This window comes from Sceloporus occidentalis, unplaced genomic scaffold (genome assembly GCF_023333645.1).
Source record: "Sceloporus occidentalis isolate IW3139 unplaced genomic scaffold, rSceOcc1.0.p SCAF_16, whole genome shotgun sequence".
NCBI classification, from domain to species: Eukaryota; Metazoa; Chordata; class Lepidosauria; order Squamata; family Phrynosomatidae; genus Sceloporus; species Sceloporus occidentalis.
The window spans coordinates 15608716-15627408 of NW_028316996.1; the positions used below are offsets into that span (position 1 = coordinate 15608716).

At 39.9% G+C, this 18693-nt stretch overlaps 1 protein-coding gene across 1 annotated transcript; it reads left to right on the forward strand.

Moving 5' to 3' along the window:
* Positions 1-1539: 1539 nt before the first annotated feature.
* On the forward strand, positions 1540-12252 carry LOC149303081 (MARVEL domain-containing protein 2-like). The gene is made up of 5 exons (XM_089481827.1): positions 1540-2715; positions 7764-7912; positions 8276-8447; positions 11452-11502; positions 12133-12252. Exons 1-5 carry the CDS (start codon positions 1540-1542, stop codon positions 12250-12252), a joined length of 1668 nt encoding a protein of 555 aa, XP_089337953.1.
* The last annotated feature ends 6441 nt before the right edge of the window (positions 12253-18693 follow it).

Consider the following 18693-nt stretch of genomic DNA (forward strand, 5'->3'; position numbering starts at 1 on the left):
ACAAACTTACAAAAGTGCTCCAGCAGTCTCCATAAAAGTGGAAGCGTTTGCCTATATTTATATATTGTGTTATAGATATATAGATACGTGTGTGTGTGTGTGTGTGTATATATATATATATATATATATATATATATATATATATATATATATATATATATATATATATGGGAAACTACTGAAGATAGGAGAAATGGGGTCATTTAATGGAAAAACGAACACAAACAAGCACCAAATGTTATCATTCTTTGCAAGGATTCTGTAGGTATTTCCATCAGTGATAATCTATCAATTCTGTACACTGAATAAAATATACCCCCCCACACACAAATTACCCTGAAATAATCAGGTTTAAACCTGATATTATCATCGCACTGAGCTGTATATTGAATGGGCATAAATGGGGGTGTCTGCAGCTGGTTTCTGTGATGCGCAGGTACTATGTCATTGGCATGACATCAGCGCATTTGTTAAATACACATGATGTGGCCCTGATCTGTCATGTAATTGCTGTGTATCAGTCTGCTCAAGTGACTGACATCATATGTTACTTCCCTGATAAATAATGCACAATAATTAACAACTAACATAATTCTCCATCATTTGATTCTCACTAAGATTTTTTTATTTTATTTAGATATGTCGTCTGCTGAGTAGTTAATACTAGAGATCGGTTCAGTGTGTAGCTAAACACCACTTTTATTAACGGCGGTAGGTTCTGTAGCATCCAATCAATATAAATACGCTTCTCATGCTGGAAACGTCAAAGTGATTATACAGTCTGATTTTACCTTTACACTTGTTATCTGCATACTGTTGTTTTGGTTTTCTTATCACATATGTGTGATGGTCTGTGTTTGGATTTTTGTTTAACATCATCATCATCATCATCATTTTCTTTTTCCAAAGGAGGAAAACAGTTCCTGGTCCTACTCATCCACCAATGATTTAGGATTTGAAAGTCTTATTTAATTACTAAGTGTGTAAGTCTGCTCCTGTAGCTACAAAGGTGTTCGTCATATATATTTTTACATATGTGTAAACGGAAACTGTAGCAGCGGCTGTGGTTGCCAATATTTTTGCGAATGCAGCTCCTGGATGTAGCGATGATCTTATAGTAGAGAATGTCGGGAATTGGATGAAGTGGGGTCACGGAGGGTATAATGAGAAGAAGATGGAGAGGTTGGTAACTGCTTGGTAGGTTAGTGTAGTTAAAATGCTTTTTTTATGGACACATCATTTTAATAACTGGCTGATATTCCAAAAATAATGGAAAGATTATTAAAATTCAGTGGCTCCAGTAGACAACATATATACCATATATATATATATATATATATATATATATATATATATATATATATATATATATATATATATATATATATATTATAAAGAAAGACACCAGAATCTCTTTTCCTCTTTGAACACAAAGCTCTAGCTCCTGGAATTTTCTAATATGGTTACTGACATTTTTTTTATAGTAATGCAATTCTTTTTTTTTTTGTTTTGTGTGTGTAATGCAGCAATCTCCCACAAATGTCTGCAGGAGGCCCTTCTTCAGCACCAAGATCTAAAGGCAGAAGTTCCAATGGGAGAGGGGTACATTATGATGAGGTACCATTAGACTCTCATTATTCTGAAAACCTTCAGAGCTTTCAAAACTGTGAGTTGGCACTAAGCGCGGACCCCTTGCCTCCACCTCCCCTACCCCTTGCTCCTCCATTTGGGCCTGAGTTTTATCCAAGCGATAGTGAAGAACCAGTCACAGCCCTTGAACTTAGACCCGTAAGGCGATTTATTCCAGATTCATGGAAGAACTTCTTTAAGGGAAAAAAGGACAACCAATGGGAAGAACCAATGTCAGATATTAACTATATTTCCGGTGGAGTTCAGTGCTCCCCACCACAGTCACCATCCATAACTTCATCACAAAAACATGAGAGAAGCTCAGCGGTAGACTCGAAAGCTACAGCAAGTTCTTACAGAGATCCTTACGGTGGGTCAGGAGGAAGTTACAACTCAAAGAGAGAAGCTGAAGCCATGCTTCCCCATGACCCATATGACTCATTGGATCGCCCGGCTCATACAGTGAAGACTTACAGTGAGAAAGTGGAAGAATATAACTTGAGATATTCCTACATGAAGTCTTGGCCGGGCTTGCTGAGGATTTTGTGTGTGGTGGAACTTTTGCTTGGGGCCGGTGTCTTTGCCTGTGTCACCGCGTACATCCACAAAGACAATGAATGGTACAATATGTTTGGGTACTCCCAGCCTTATGGATACACGGCTAGCATGCAGGGAGGCTACTACTATAGTGGGCCCAAGACACCTTTTATTCTTGTGGTGGCAGGTGTTGCCTGGGTAGTGACTATAATCCTTCTTGTTCTTGGGATGTCCATGTATTACCGCACCATTCTTCTGGATTCCGACTGGTGGCCTTTGACTGAATTCGGAATTAACATCTGTCTGTTTATTCTATACATGGCTGCCGCTATTGTTTATGTCAACGACACAAACCGCGGGGGGCTTTGCTATTATCAATTGTTTAACACCCCGATAAATGCATCATTTTGTCGTGTCGAAGGAGGCCAGACTGCTGCTATCATTTTCCTGTTTGTCACCATGCTTGTGTATCTCATAAGTGGGATAGTTTCCCTGAAGCTTTGGAGACATGAAGGTGCCAGGAGGAGACGTGAATTTATAGAGCAAGAGGTACGTTTTTTTTATGGTATTTTTAGTTGTTTTTTTAATCTTTTTATAGCATGGTGACGTCTCAAACATAAGTCTTAGTCTCCTTGCTTACTCATATATTGGTGTATTACACACATTTTGGTCCCAGCTGATATTGGTGTTCTATAAGGGCTATGGTCCACATGTGCATTTATTTTACAAGTGCTGTTGCAAGCTCTGCTCTGCTATTGTCTACTAAAGTCTGTTAATCAAGGGTTATCAAAATGAACAATCAATTCTACCCACAGAAACCACAAACATTTAAGTAGCCCTTTTGGCAGCTATGCCAACATAGCCTTTCATCCTCTCTTTATCCTCCCGTTATTACCAAACGCCAGGCCATGTGTAACCTGATTTCAGAGAAATCATTTCTTATTGGTGAATTTACTAATAAAGGTATTGTATTCTACATACACTCGGAGTAGCCTTTATGGATATTGGGTTTATTATATACTTTGTGCTATTGAACAATTGTAAAAGCTGGAGTCTGAAGACTTTTACCTAAAACATTTGCTGAAAAGTAGAAGGAATCATTTAGGGGAGCACATTGCAGGTAAATGTACTTGCATTGATGTCTGTCCTACAACCATTTATATCTGACATGATAATCGCACCTCGTGTGTTTTACTTGATAGATGAAGTCATCACAGAACCATTCGCAGAATCATCCACAAAAAGCCATGGTAAGCCATAATTGTTGAAACAAAATTGCTTCCTCAGGAGTATCTGCATAGATCATGAACGAGTTTGACACCAGCCTGTATTAAAGACACATCCTTTCAGAACCATGTTGGAGTTCATAAATTAATGTCCTGGATAAAATACCGTATTTGCTCGATTATAAGACGACCCTGATTATAAGACGACCCCCCAAAATCTGAATATTAACTTAGGAAAAAAAGAAAAAGCCTGAATATAAGACGACCCTAAAGGAAAAAAGTTTTACCAGTAAATGTTAATTCATGTAAACTATTTTTTTTAATAAAAGCTATGATTGAGAAAAATATTTTTTTTGTTTTTATTTCTTGTATTTTCCAACCTGTCCCCCAGTTACGCACATCTGCCCCCAGGCTTGCCACTCCAATATGGCACTGTGGCCCATGATATGCCTTTTAACCCTCTATATGCCACTGTGCCCCATGGTATGCCTTTTGACCCCCTATGTGCCACTCTGCCTCCAGAAATGCCTTATACCCCTATATGCCACTCTGCCTCCAGAAATGCCTTATACCCCTATATCCCATTCTGGCATTTAGGGGGTTAAAATGCATATTATGGGGCAGAGTGGCATATAGGGAGGTATAAGGCATTTCAGGAGGCAGAGTGGCATTAAGGGAGTTAAAAGGCATTGTATAGAGCACTCTGCCTCCAGAAATGCCTTATACCCCTATATGCCACTCTGGCATTCAGGGGGTTAAAATGCATATTATGGGGCAGAGTGGCATATAGGTGTATAAGGCATTTCAGGAGGCAGAGTGCTCTATTAAATGCCCCCTTAACGCCACTCCAGAAATGCCCTATGCCCCCATTTAACACACACACACACACACACACACACCCTATACCCCCATTTAACTAACACACACACACACACACACACTCTCCCCTCCCCTCCCCTCTCAGCCCTCTCTTACCGGTGCTTCCAGCCGGGGCAGCGGGTTGACGTCGCCTTCTGCTGCAGCCGGAAGGAGGTGGAGTTGGCAGCGGGGGTTTGTCTGCGTCCGTCGCGTATACTTTCCCCGGCTGTCAGAGATCAGAGTTCCCCGCACCGGTGCGGGGAACTCTGATCTCTGACAGTCGGGGAAGGTTTGCGCGACGGACGCAGACAACCCCCGCTGCTAGCCACACCTCCTTCCGGCTGCAGCGGACGTTGTCTACGCGGATCGCGTAGACGTCAACCCGCTGCCCCGGCAATACAGCAGGAAGCACCGGTAAGTGTGTGTATGATGGGGGGGGGGGTGAGACAGGAGGATCCAGGTCCCCTGCAGCGGTGCGGGGGATCTGGATCTTAGTCTCCTAATCAGACTCTATTTGAGGTCTGATTAGAAGACGACCCCGATTAGAAGACGAGGGGTATTTTTCAGAGCATTTGCTCTGAAAAAAACCTCGTCTTATAATCGAGCAAATACGGTAACTTTTATCCTTACAAATCATGCAGAGTTACTATAAAAGATACCATACAGCCCTAATGTGCACTTTAATACATGCAGACTGACTTGTTAACGTAACATTAACTTTATTCCCAAGTGTATAGAAGGATGCATTGATTATCAGAATCCTCTCTATACGTTAGATCTGTTTGTCTGCCCACGGCTCCTTTGGTTTGCCGAAGATGTGTTGCAGTGAAACACACATCTCCTGCCCGGCAAAATGGAAGAGGGAGCTTCTTCCAGCCGGCTCCAGCGATGGCTCACGCGAGGTTACTTGTCTAACGAGACCCCCCCCACGCATGCGTGTTTCATTTCAATGCAGCCACTTTCCTGCTACCAAAGTTTAAAAATCTTTAGTAAAGCGCCTAATAAGTACTTTAATATTCACTCATGAAAACAGTATGGGCATCTGGGTACATTTCAGATGATTAAAGCAGTAGGAGCACTCAATATATTAGCTGTAGGTTTTTTGAAACCTGTACAGCCGCTCTTAGCCTGCTTATCGTTTGGCTTAATCAGAAGAACCTACTTATTTTATATAATGAGTTTACGGCTAGGTTTTTGTTGTGTCATAATTTCTATTTTGCTTCTCTTATGTTTCATCATTTTCATTTTTGTTTTTTATGTGTTTGTTCTCATAACAGGGTGGTAGATAGGTGGAACAGCCTTTCTGTAGATGTAGTCTAGTTTAATACAATGAAGGAATTTAAATATGCATTGGATGTGTACCTACAATGTGAGAAACCTTTGCTGAGGCATAGATGTAGGTAGGACAGGAGCCACTGTTCCTATTGCTCTTGTGACGTATATATTTAGTAAGGGAATTTTACAGACATGCAGACTAATCAGAGATAAATGCATTAAAATTAGCTTCTTGGGGAACCTGATGTTTTTATGGATGAATCTACTCCACAAACCTTTACAGCTTTCTTTCTGTTAGTGAGGTGGATGCGTGTGGTCCATTTGTATGCGGGTTCTGACTAGCCACTAGGCATCCTCAGCCTGGGCAAATGCCTATGCCTCCCACATGCCTGTATTGCTGCTTGTGTGGCAGACCACAAAAGCATAAGAGAGTGGTTTTGTTGCCTTGTGTTGGGGATGATTTTTAAAACCCAGTCATCCCTTGCCCCTTTGCAATTTGCTCATGTTCTGCTTTCACTGTTGGGAGAAAACACTGGGGTCATCAGAGCTTGGATGAAGCCGCCATGGCGTGATCTACGCTTGCTGCTCAGTAGCGCTGTGACGTTGCATCACTGGAGCTCCAAATATCAACCAATCCAGGCTTCGCACGGCTCTGTCAGGCAGTGTGCGTGTGCAGACAAACGCTCCAACACGCAGGTTCAAACATGTAAAGGCAACAGGATCCCAGAGTGATTACACTTTTATTATAGGTTACCAATCAACTACAGCAGTTGCATATATACCACACTTTGTGTTTCACTCATGAGCGGTGCCAGCAGTATATGCTGGCAGCGGTACATCACATTCATGTAACATCTAACTCACAAACTGACCTTGTTGGGAAGTATAATGGGCCTTGTAAATCGATGTCAGGGGAGTTCAAGTGTTTTGGAGTTTTTTCATGCCACAATCGGACTCATCCAGATAACCATGTTCTTTTTAAAGCAAAATCAGAGGATGTATTTTATGCTGTTAGGCAGTGGTGAGACTACCACTTGTTCCTGTCTCCCTGTGCCGGTTCAAAGTAAATTAGAAAGTGCCCTTCCGACCCTTCCAGCTTGGCCCAAGTCGGATGAGCCCTTTCTAAACTATGTTGAACCAGCACGGGGAGACAGGAACGGATCAGGGTCACATCATGTTACATCACGTGTCCCTTCTGAAAAACCGAGGCTGCCCGCACAGTGTGCAAGCAGCCGGACAGATAGCTGCGGGTGGGAAGGGCTATGTATGTATGTTGGCATGTGAGCGTGAATGTCCATAAGTGCATGTGAGCATAAATGGCACAGGCAGACTGGGGGTTAGGATGGCACTGATAAGCCACTTGGGGCAAAGGTGGCACTCACAAGCTATTTAGGGCAAAGGTAGCACTTTGTTTTAATATAGTTTGACAGTTTAACCAAGCAGTAGGCTTAAATAGTTCTGAAACACAATAACATAATATAATTTTACTGTATATTATATAATACATTTAATTTGTGTGTCTGAGTTGTTTGGCGTTTCCAAACAAATAGCAAACTAGAGAGATATAAAGAAAACGTCATAACATTTTTGGAATTTGCGGCGTAAACAGAAGTTGTTTTCAAAGAGAGTCAGATTGTACCAGGTTGCATTTTCACAGCTGTATGTTTTTTATCATATAAATCTGGGTGTTTCCCACCCTCGGGTCCTAAGAAAACATTCTTTGACTAGCAAGCCGGCAGCAGAAAGAATTGCTGTAATCAGTAAGAGTTTAATATTGTATACTTTTTTAGGTGAAAATATTATTATGACATGGTGGTAGATAACACATATTCATTTTTAATCTTCACCATAGATTTTAAGGAGGATTTGTCTAATTTAGTAAAAAAGTTTACTAAAATCCACAATTTTCAAAACCTAAATACTGTACAATAGATTGGACATTCTATTCTCTACCAATATGTCTTAATTTTTATTGGTACGGTGTTGCTGGTGCTATGTAAATAAATGTAATTCTTAATTATCTGTGATTAAAGCTGTTGTGCTGATTGTCCAACACTACGGAATCTGATGGATATGCATAAGGAGAAGAGAACGTAGACATTAATGATTTCTGCAAGATAATGTTAATCGAAGGGGTTATGTGTATCCGAGGTATTTGTTAGACTACCTGTGATTTATCTATAAGTGCCCTGTACCCCTGGGTTTATTTTGACGTGTAATTAAAGTTTGTTGTTTCAGCGTGACGTGGCCATGGGGAGTGGGCACGTTCAAGATGTTTTAAATCAGCAAAGAAACATAAAGATGCTTGAGATGAAACCTGAGCTTCTCAGCGGATATATTCCAGCAGGCCATATCCCAAAGCCTATCGTGATGCCTGACTATGTGGCGTAAGTTGGATCTCATTTATATATAAGATGCAGTTTCATTCGAAGGGCAAGTTGGTATTATGTAATATCTGCAGCTTATGTTTTCCTGCAGTCCTTATGACATCATACACCAGCACTTTATAAAATGCACATCAGGCACTATGTCATTTTGCTTTTTTTTTTTTCCTATATAGTAACTTAGTTCTATCTATTTTACCTTCATTTGTGAGCTATGTAGTCTTAAAAATATTTAGACTTTTTTTGTACAAATATTAATTGTCATTGGGATTCTGGATTACAATGGTAATAAAATCTGCCAAAATGATTCAAAATTATTCTTTTCTGTAATAACCTTTCTATGTATTATGTTTTTGTTTTTTAAAGGAAATACCAGGTAATTAAATCTGATGATGAGCGGGATCGGTATAAAGCCGTGTTCAACGATCAATTTGCTGAGTACAAAGAGCTCTCGGCTGAGGTTCAAGCTGTCCTAAAAAAATTCAGTGACCTGGATGCGATAATGTGCAAACTCCCTCGAAATCCAGAGAACCAACACGTAAGTGTCTCCCCTTAATGCCTCTGATGTGCAGATTTTTACAGTAAAAGTGTGCATCCCAACAGATGTATGCAGTGGTCATTTTACCCAACACCCAATCTGATTATATGGTTCCCTCTAGGTTGCTTGTCTTGCGCTGTTCAAAATCAGCAACCATTCGTCAAAATTAATTTGTAAATGATTTTGCACCCCTCAAATGCAAATACATTCTGACATTGTCAGGCAGATGACAGTAGAAATCCTTGTAAGGTTCAGTGGTTTGCAGAAATCCCAGCGATTCCCCTCCATTGCAGTGAGCGGAGGGGGCACATCGAACAGACGCGAGAGTCCCCATTAGCCTAGCATAAGATGACATGTCAACTATGGAGGGAGAATAAATATGATAGTAACTAAAATAGTTAAAATATGTTTAGTTCTGACATTTTCTTTTACTTAAAATATCTTCAGGGCTTTTAGCTGCCTATTCCCCTGTCTACAGCACCACACTCATGCATGTTGGCACGAGAAGAAATCACCCAAAACTTCTCACTCATCTGTCCCTTCATCAAAGATCAAAATCCTTCTTCTGAGACAGAACAGCTATAGTAGTGTGTTTGTTATATTCAGTGCTAGGACTCATGACCTGAGTATTGATCTAGTCCAAGATGGACCTTCTACAAATTACCACTAAAAGGCCATACATGTACTGGAATCTGGGTCCATGAAAGCTTTAATGGCATTTGAGTGTCTGTACTTTTTTTTCTGTTCAGGGATCGCCTTTCTTTTGACTTTTTTTTAAATGTTCTTAACGTTTTTTTTTTCTAGTACTTGGTTCTGACACTGCTGTTTATCCTTCGGTTCAATTCCTACGGGGTTAATAAAGGGAGAGTTTGCAGGAGAGTTTTGGTTTCATCTCCTTTGCTTCATTGCTTATTATAAAGGGTCAACACAGATGTTTATCCAGCAAAAACACAAATTATTTTCAGAACAAGTAGCCTATAGAAACTTACAAAACAATAATTTGTGCTAGTGCCGTATATCGAAACACCTACACTAAAAGAGAGAAAACACGCTCATTTGAAATTTCTTCTACACAATAGGTGCCGCTGCTGAACAATGGCCTGGTTTATCTTTGCCAACATCCCCCGATTTACAGTAGTACCCCGCATACATATTTTCATGCAAAGACAGAGGAAAGGCATTGAGTTGGTAACGCAGTAAGGAGCACCTGGAAATTATCCTATGAAACTCGGTGGCCCTGCCACTGCTTAAAATGCTAGGCCGCACTGGTATGTCCAAGGGACACCTTGGCACATCTTTTATAGATATACCACTACTTCTATAGGGATGGAGGACAAAAAGATATTTCACTGGTTTGATTATACATTTTTCAGGGCTCATTGGGGTTGGACTTTCATAAAATATTGTAAAGTCAAGGAGTTGAAAGCAGTACTCTTTTTGCAAGCGCTCCCTCTTATTGAATACATTCCTCTATGTGGCCACAATACCAAATCACAATACAGTTTTATTTACTTAGAAAAACATAAAGGTCATGTATAAAAAGCTACCAATTGAGACGGAGTCTTCTCATCCGAACAACCATTCCGTTGGTCACTTGGGTGACTTCTCACGCTATGATGGATCGTCTCCTAGTTCTAGATATATATCCATTGTTTTAATTAACAGTCAAACTAGGCCAACCATCCTGGAAATGGAGTAGGTCATAAAACTATAGAATGGTTATACTATGACCTGTAGTAGGGAATGAGTTATTAAATGTTATCAGACGTGTGCATAAAAGGGCAGATTAATCAGTGTAAATTAGTATTATTGACAATCTAATTAACCGTTACTTCTCCGTCTTTAACCTTCCGTTTCCCCTCTAACTAGAAACGTTTAAAGTTCTGTGGTTATCCCAACAGAGTGTGTTTATGGCACGTCAGTCCTGTTGTTCCAGTTACTCTTTTCGTTATAGTTTATACATTCCATACAGACCTGTCCCCACAAGGCCATGGGACCTGCCTGCATTCCCGGGCTGACCTGAGAATTCATATACATGGAGAATGCTTCACACGGCATCGTGCATCCACTTACCTGTTCCTACAAATTGTTTTAATATTCCACTGAAATTGCCGCTTTCAACTGTCCAGTATATAGCATTTTCAATAACAAAATAGCTTACGGTTTTTCTTTATTTGAGCCAACAAAAAGTAGGCAGTGCGAATCACCATTACCCCTCGTAACACTTTGTCATTTCGTTGGGTATAGTTTATTCACCGTGCATTACTGCTCGTTTTTCAACATAATTCACCTTAAGAAATGATCCGTTGGTTATGCGGCAGACGCCAATATATTGTAACTTTTACAGAAACCTTTCCCCTAACTATACGAGGACGTCCCTTGCAATGTATAGAGGAAGCCGCATTGCCGAACCAGTTAATGCAAAACATGCTGCTAATTATCCCAGTGGGGCCTATTTTTAGTGATGTTCTCTGAGTGCCTAATACTTATGATTGTGTCGTGTGATTAACATAGCTGGTACTTTTCCTGACAAGGCGTCTACTCTCGTAGAAAGTAATCATAACGCACCTTGGAAAATGTAGTGAAAACTCAGCCTATTTCTGTTTCTTTTTTCTTTACTCTTCGGTACCCGTAATTCCGGGTTCGCTCTATTTTACCCATACGTTCCCGCTATTTTCTTTCCGCATATGGCTCCCGCCTGTATGTGTTTTTCTGTTGTTTGACTCTATATTATATCCTGGCCGTCACTCGTGTCCCTTTTTTGTACATTGTCTGGGTTTTTTTTATTAACATGCCAGCGTGCTGGGAAAAAAAATCTACCTACTGTACCCCCCCTTTTCTCACTTCAAAATAATGGACAAAAATAAGAACACAAACATTAATCTGCAGTACGATGTTATTTATTTTAAGCACATGGAAAGATCTGTGATACCAGTAATTGTTATCTGTATTAAGCTACACACAATTTGCTTATGAACATTTTAACCTTTCTCCCCCTCCACAGGAATATGAGAGGATTTCTAAAGTTCTCCAGGAATATCAGAAGAAGAAGAATGTGAGTACAATTAACTTCTATTATTGCTTCAGCGCGATTACCCACCATGCGCAGCAGCAGCAGCATGCTACCTTTCTTGTTAATGTAGCGCGCGGCTGGGCATATTCAGCTGCCGGGTATATCCAGCTGCCGGCCACACTCTGCAGCACCAAATCTGCCACTGGAGCAGCTGATGGGGCGAGTATGGGACTTCGTCAGCCAGCTCCCACCGGGCAGATGGCCAGTCTGGGCCTGGTCACAGGTATGGGTGGCAGAGCGGAGAGAGAGAGAAAATAGATCTTGGCAGAATGATTACTGTGGGGCAACCGGCTGTTTTGCCCTAGGTTTAACCCCTTAAGGACAACGGATTGTCCTTGAACCCATTAAGGGCAATGCTTTGTGAGCCCGTACATATACAGGCTTTGTCGTGAAGGGGTTAAATCTGCCGTGCAAAATCGACACCCATTTGTCATCCGCTTAGATGCGATACATTTTTTATATTGTGCCAGAAAAATCACTAGGAAACATAAGCGTAAAAAGTTCCACGTTTATACTGGGCTGCATGCACAAGTTCAAGACTGAGAAATACAGTAATGAGATTGTGAAATGTGTTTGTAGCCTTTTGTTTATTTCTCTTTTCTTATTATACAGGATCCTACTTTTTTGGAAAAGAAGGAACGCTGCGAATACCTAAAGAATAAACTTTCCCACATTAAACGCAGGATTCAGGAATATGACAAAGTCATGAACTGGGACAATGGATACAATTAGTCTTTTTATTGGAAAATAGTGCCTTGTCTGTAAATATCACAATAGAATGTGAATTTAATATTCATTTTTTTTTGTCATCCCATTTCATGTGTATTATTTTATTTTTATTTTAGCTGTTTTAATACACTTGTAATCCTAATAGTTAAATAACAAAGTTATTTTCATTTAAAAAATAAATGATTGTTATAAACGCCTTTACTCATGAACAAAAGTTGTATAAATGACCGTATTTCTAAACATGAAAACCAGAAAAGGGATGGCAATGAGTGGCAATATCCCCCCTATGTTTTACATGCAGTTCCACATATATTCACCAAGGTGCCTTGAGTAACAATGACATACGGCAGCATTTACATCGTAGCTGGATCATTAATGTGTTCCTTTTGGCCTTGTATGCATTCCCTTTCTGTGAATGTGTTTGGGACTTGACTTGGTAGTACATATTGAGCATATTGACAGGCTAAATGTTGTAAGACCTCCCCCAATGGAAAGTATTCTTTTCCATTAATTTAAGATTTTGAGTCTTTAAAGAAGGACGAAATAGTGAGACTAGGTGCACCGAATGATTCTGCCATCAAATTCTATGTTTCCAGTTGAATTTCTCTCTTTGGCTGAAGTGGCTTCATGCTGTATAGGATATCTGACCGAGGTATCTTTAGTTGAAGCAGCTGCCTGGAGTGCCTGAAACCGAGGGGCATCGGGCAATGGTGTATTCTTCTTAGGGAGAGCCCAAGATGTTTATAAACTAAACTGCATAAACACACAATAATTGTGTAAAGACATAATGATATCTAAAACGGAAATAAAAGGAGCAGAATCAGAGTTCTCTGACTTGTGGTGCCGTTTGATCCAGAACCGGCCCTTATTGAAGAGACCTCTATTTATCTAAGCGAACTAAAGACTAAAGTTTTATCTTGGGCTAAAGCATGAAATCTGTAAATAATTGTTTGTTTTGTAACGCACATTGTTGAATTACAAGTCCAGTCTCCGGATACATTTGTTTGTGTCCTGCCCTTTAAAAAATAAATAAAAAGAAAACCAACTTTGGTTCTGTTTACAAAAGTGAAATATCTTTTGTTCAAGTTATATTCTCTGCAGAAAAGGGATGGTGTACACAAGAGACTTTTTATTACAATTAAAAAAACTACCCATGATGTGTGCTTTTTGTAATGTTTAGGAGGTATTTAGGTTCAGAATTCACCTTAAGGAATTTAAGTCAACACAGTTCTTGTCCTGAAGTTACCGCCAACAAATCAACAGCAATTAGCAACTTAACTATAGGGCAGATATACGTTCCTGGGGAGGAATAGAGGTGCAGATAGCTGCTCCCATGCACACAAGAAACTGTTTTAAAGCAGGCAGGCCGCTATTCCCAGATCCTACACTTTACGTTTCTATACACTAAACAAACCCATGCAATGGGCCCTTTGCAGAACTGTCACCAAAAGTTGCCTTATTTAGTGTGTTTTAACTATACATTTTATTGTGCTGATTACTATAAATGTGTAATAAAGTAAAACATTAGAAAATTCTAGTAGAACCATTTTATCAAACACATTATCAGCCTCATTCTGTAATGTAATTTACTTTTGATAAGTAGAGTAAATGGACTGTTTATATGTTAAGTTATTGGCCTGTGCTGATAAGATTAATTCAAGTGACTAGCCTATCTGTGCTTTACTAATACACATAATGATTGTTATCGTAATAAGGAACAGCAGTTTCTAAAATTACTTTTATCCATCGCTTAAAGTACTGCATGATTGAAGAAACAAGTATATATATATATATATATATATATACTTAGCCCGCAATATACAGAAGATGTATGTATAGGTGCTTTATAACTGTGAGAAATTATAATTATCGTGTACAGTTATATTATGGATTTAATACAACTTAGGTATAAACTTCTTATAAACAATCAGTGATGTGATAAACACTGCAGTGGCTGACAATAAATAATCACAAAATTCTTAAGTACAAAATGTACCAACGTCAAAAGATCCACTTGTGCACCAAGAAGCCTTTGGGGGCCACCAAGGACATGCAGGAGCTTTAGAACCAAGCTGATGAAAGTTCCCGTTTCTCTATATATCTTAAAGATGTCTGAATTTGAGTCCCAAAACACTGTAAACCCGTCATTGATTAGATGCAGATAATTTTACCGAAACTTGTGTCCCCCGTGTATAAACCAGTTTCCTGCTATTTCTATACAAAATAATGGGACCGGTGGGCTTGGAGAACACTGTGGGACACTTATACCCAGCAAACATTCTGAGCTCCTAGAACAAAAAGAGACATCGAGGGAAGAAACAGAGAGTGAGCGCTTTGAGATGCAAAGAGGAACCATCCTTCCTAAAGTGGGTCAGCTGGCAGATTTGCCATGGTTGCTCGAACCGCTTAAACCATCAAAGATTGTGACATAATGTTTGATAGATCATAGAATGACAGTATATGGAAGACTTGGGGAACGGGTGAACTGTTTAGTAAATCTCAGATTAAATAATATCATAAACCAAACAAACAGATTAAAAGTAGACTTTTACTGCCGACAAAATGATTATCATAAAATAATTAACTCATACTCCGTGAAAGGTTCAAGGCTGAAGTCCATATAGGAAATCAGAAATATATTAAAGAGGGAGTGGCACTGAAACAACACGGTTTAAAGCCCATCTCGTTGAATAGTCGCTGTTCCATTTAAACGCATTTGCCCCTTTCTCTGCCCCCAGCCAAATGCCCTCCAGGAGACGCATTCTGAGGACTGCATGCAGTTTAGACCACAGTGCACATGTGTGACGTATTTCCATTGATCACAATAGGAGCATTTTGCTTCCACCGATTGGCTGCTTACGCTGTTATTAAGTGACAGGAACACTCCCATTGATTTAAGTACCGTATGGCCAATTAAACAGCCAATCTGTGGCAAGAAATTTCGGATCATGGAAAAAAGAAAGAAGATACAATGTTACTAATACATATCTATCGTTTATCTTAAACTGTAATTAGCACGATGCAGAGCCAGCCAAGCACTATACCGCCAACATTTCAGGTGTCCAAATTGTTGGGAGGCAGAGGTGGAACAATAGGGGGCCAGCCGGTGCAAGGCACTTGGGCCTGCGCCCTCTAAAGGGGGCGCGGTGACGAAGATCATCTCCCATTGCTGACACCACTGGTGTAATGGAGACCCCTGTCAGCCTAGGTATGGGTGTATGTAATTGTGTTAGTGTGTATAAGTATGTTAGTGTGTGTGGAATTATGCTAGTGTGTGTGCGCGGAAGTATCCTAGAGTGTGTAAGTATGTTAGTGTGGGTATGTAAGTATCTTAGTGTATGTGTGTGTAGGTATGCTAGGGTGTGCGGTGGTATGTTAGTGTATGTGTGAGTATGTTAGTGTGTAAAATATAAGCAAGGATAACAAAAATACGAATCACACATGTATATAACTATATATATATAAGTGTATAAAATAATGTAAGTTGGTATAAAAGAAAACAGATTACAGTACAGGGGCTGTGGGAGACAATATTGAGGTTGAGGAGATGTACAACAAGGAGATGTGGGTGAAGCATATGGCAGGCTGGGGATATTATACTGGGACTGTGACAGGGACAAAGGATATATGATAGGGGGCAAGAAATCTACAAGGTGGGATTATGACACTAAGTAATGGTGAGGTGGTAAATATCAGGGAGATGTTACAGTAAAATGTAAAACATTGGCGAGATGTAATGAAAGAATAAGTTAATTTTTCTAAAAAAAAATAAAAAGAGATGAGGAACAAATTCTCACCAATTATTTTGATGTTTTATGTTTTCACATTTATGACTGTAAAGTTTAATAAAAAAGCTTTTACATAAATTGTATGTTCACCAGTGGGTGAAGCCAGTCCAGGAAACAGGTGGGGCCAGGGCAGGGCCACCCAAACACCTTACAGAATAGCCACCTGGCAACACTAGCGTTGGGAGGTAGTCACATGGTAGCTGCATTGATTTTACAGCTCCTTGCGCCGGTCAAGAATCTGTCCAACTGGCCAACATCCCCACTAAGTCCAAAAGCATGAGTGGAGCAGCACCCTGTCCCACAAAAATCCATGATTGTTGGAAGGTATGAGGCTCTTCCTGCAGCAAAAGTTTAAACCACAACTCCATTTAGTGAATAAACCCCAAAGCTTTATGTGAGATGTATAACCCACCAACTGATTCCATTCTGTGAGTTCATAAATCCTACATACTCCACAGTGTCAGGCATTACTTTTTATATAAAATGTGTATGTGCCCTGGACAGAAATGGCATATGTGGTTAGTGGTTACCGTACTACATTCATAGTCGGCAACATTGAGTATCACAAGACACATACAACCAGACCCATGGGATGCAAGCAGATACAGACAATATCCAAAGGTACTATAGGTTGGAGAACCAAGAACACTCAATGGCCAGGTTCTGGAAGCAATACAGCTATACATGGAACGAATACAAGTTATACAGGAGGGTATATATATATATATATATATATATATATATATATATATATATATATCAGCAGTGACACAGGGAATTATAATCAGCAGCTGTACAGGTACTGAGAATCAAAGAAGATCCATGGAGCTCCATCAGGAACCATCAAGACAGACAGAAGGGGTTGTCACAAAGCACTGCCAACAGCAAACATCTCAAGTTCTACAGAACACACTTATTCTAATAGTTCAGTCTCCTTCCAAACCGATCCTAGATACAGATCACTAACAACACAGAAATGCAGGACGACTCTCGAAACCACCTGACGTGTGACCGGAGAACCAGTTTCTGCTCCTCCCCAGTTTCAGGTGCCTGGATCCCGAGAGGGGTGGGGGAGGGCAGCGGGGGAGGGGCAGGGTGTAGAGGGCAGGATTTAGTGAATCTACATGAGTTTGTGTGTTGACCAAGTCATAAAGACATCACGGGATCCGAGCAAGTTGGGGTTGGTCTTGAGTTTCTGAAGAGGTCCTGCTGTGGTGGGATTGCTATCAGACTTTGTGATTGTTTGGATCAGTTCTTCTGGGAAGGAGATAAAGAAGACCCAGCTGAGATCAGGACACGGCAGGTGTTTGTACAGGTGGGGAGCTTTGATAGAACCCCTCATGTCTGTGTTGCTTTCTGTAGGATTGTGTTCAGTTGTAGGTCTTGTTCTACCTGTTGCGGTTGGGGGAGGGTAGGCAGTCTAATCTGTAGTGGGCTAAACGGTGATCTTTAGTAACATTTTAACCAGGAGTAGTCTTTAGCTCTTCCATAGTACCAGCAGGACACCCTAAATCTATAATATATATCTTGCTTAGGACATGGCTGCCAGATATGTCTCCATGGCTTAAATATAAAAGTACAGGTTACAGGTGTAAGATAAACCCAACACCAGTCTTCTCCTCTAACCTCTTTCATGTTTTACTTTGTTTCACAAATGGTTCTATACCTAGAAGTGTGATCCATACTATCGCTGAGTGCCAACATATTCTGCAGTGCTGTACAGTGCGCATTAGACCCTCATATCTATAGGAGCCCTTCAATTATAGTGAGATATGACTGACTACATAATACATTACTAAATATGCTGCCATAGCTTAGTATTGGATATTTTCCATGGAACTTGTTTCTTTTCGTCTACAAGAAAATACTGTATATTTTACATTAAACAAGTTGTTTTTCCTCCTTTTCCTCTTCCATGTATTTTGGTTGTCTCATTCTGGGGAGCTGTTGTAGATTCCCATATATTAGTGTATATTAGTGTGTGTGTGTATATATATATGTTACTGAAGGAGGTATTGCTGTTTACCATTTTTACACCTGGAAGCCTTATGCATTCTTCATTTAGTTATTTCTTGTTTAGTGGGAATGGGTTGCTATTTACTTTAGAATGAATGTTCCATAGAATAGTTTCGGTAACTGTTGGTTTTTGGCCCTATGGCTTGTTAGAATGTTAGAATATTCTTTCAATTCTCTGTTCTGATTGCACCACTATTTTAATCAGATAAGCACTACGTTTTGCTTGAAATTCTTATTGAGATCCTGAGTGGGTTTGGTTTTAACTCTTTGTTGTATGTTAATACTATTGTTTTGCTGTAATTATGGTTATCATTGCATTCTGCTGTCTCCTTTCATACTGTAGTGGAGACAGTCTATACACCTACGTGTTCCTTTTATCATAGCAAATGCTCAAAGGTTTCCTCGCTCTGGCACTGTAATAACCACACCCTTGGGGAATCTTTATACATAACCTTCAATTAATTTAAATGACAGAAGCACAATATACTGAAAACAACAAATTATACTGCAAAGAACATTTGATTTGTGATCTTCACATTCTGCTAGAACCACAAAGACCTCTCGTGTATTTATACTGTATCTGATGCTCTGTTTATACAGAGGATTTATTGTACTGAAGAACTATTTGCCTCCCAGCAGA

What these genes read in the sequence shown, in the direction of transcription:
- LOC149303081 (XM_089481827.1), top strand. Translation starts at nt 1,540, where the DNA reads ATGTCTGCAGGAGGCCCTTCTTCAGCACCAAGATCTAAAGGCAGAAGT. An exon ending in GTGATGCCTGACTATGTGGC is followed by an intron (nt 7,913 to 8,275) that starts GTAAGTTGGATC and finishes TGTTTTTTAAAG; the next exon opens with GAAATACCAGGTAATTAAAT. An exon ending in AATATCAGAAGAAGAAGAAT is followed by an intron (nt 11,503 to 12,132) that starts GTGAGTACAATT and finishes CTTATTATACAG; the next exon opens with GATCCTACTTTTTTGGAAAA.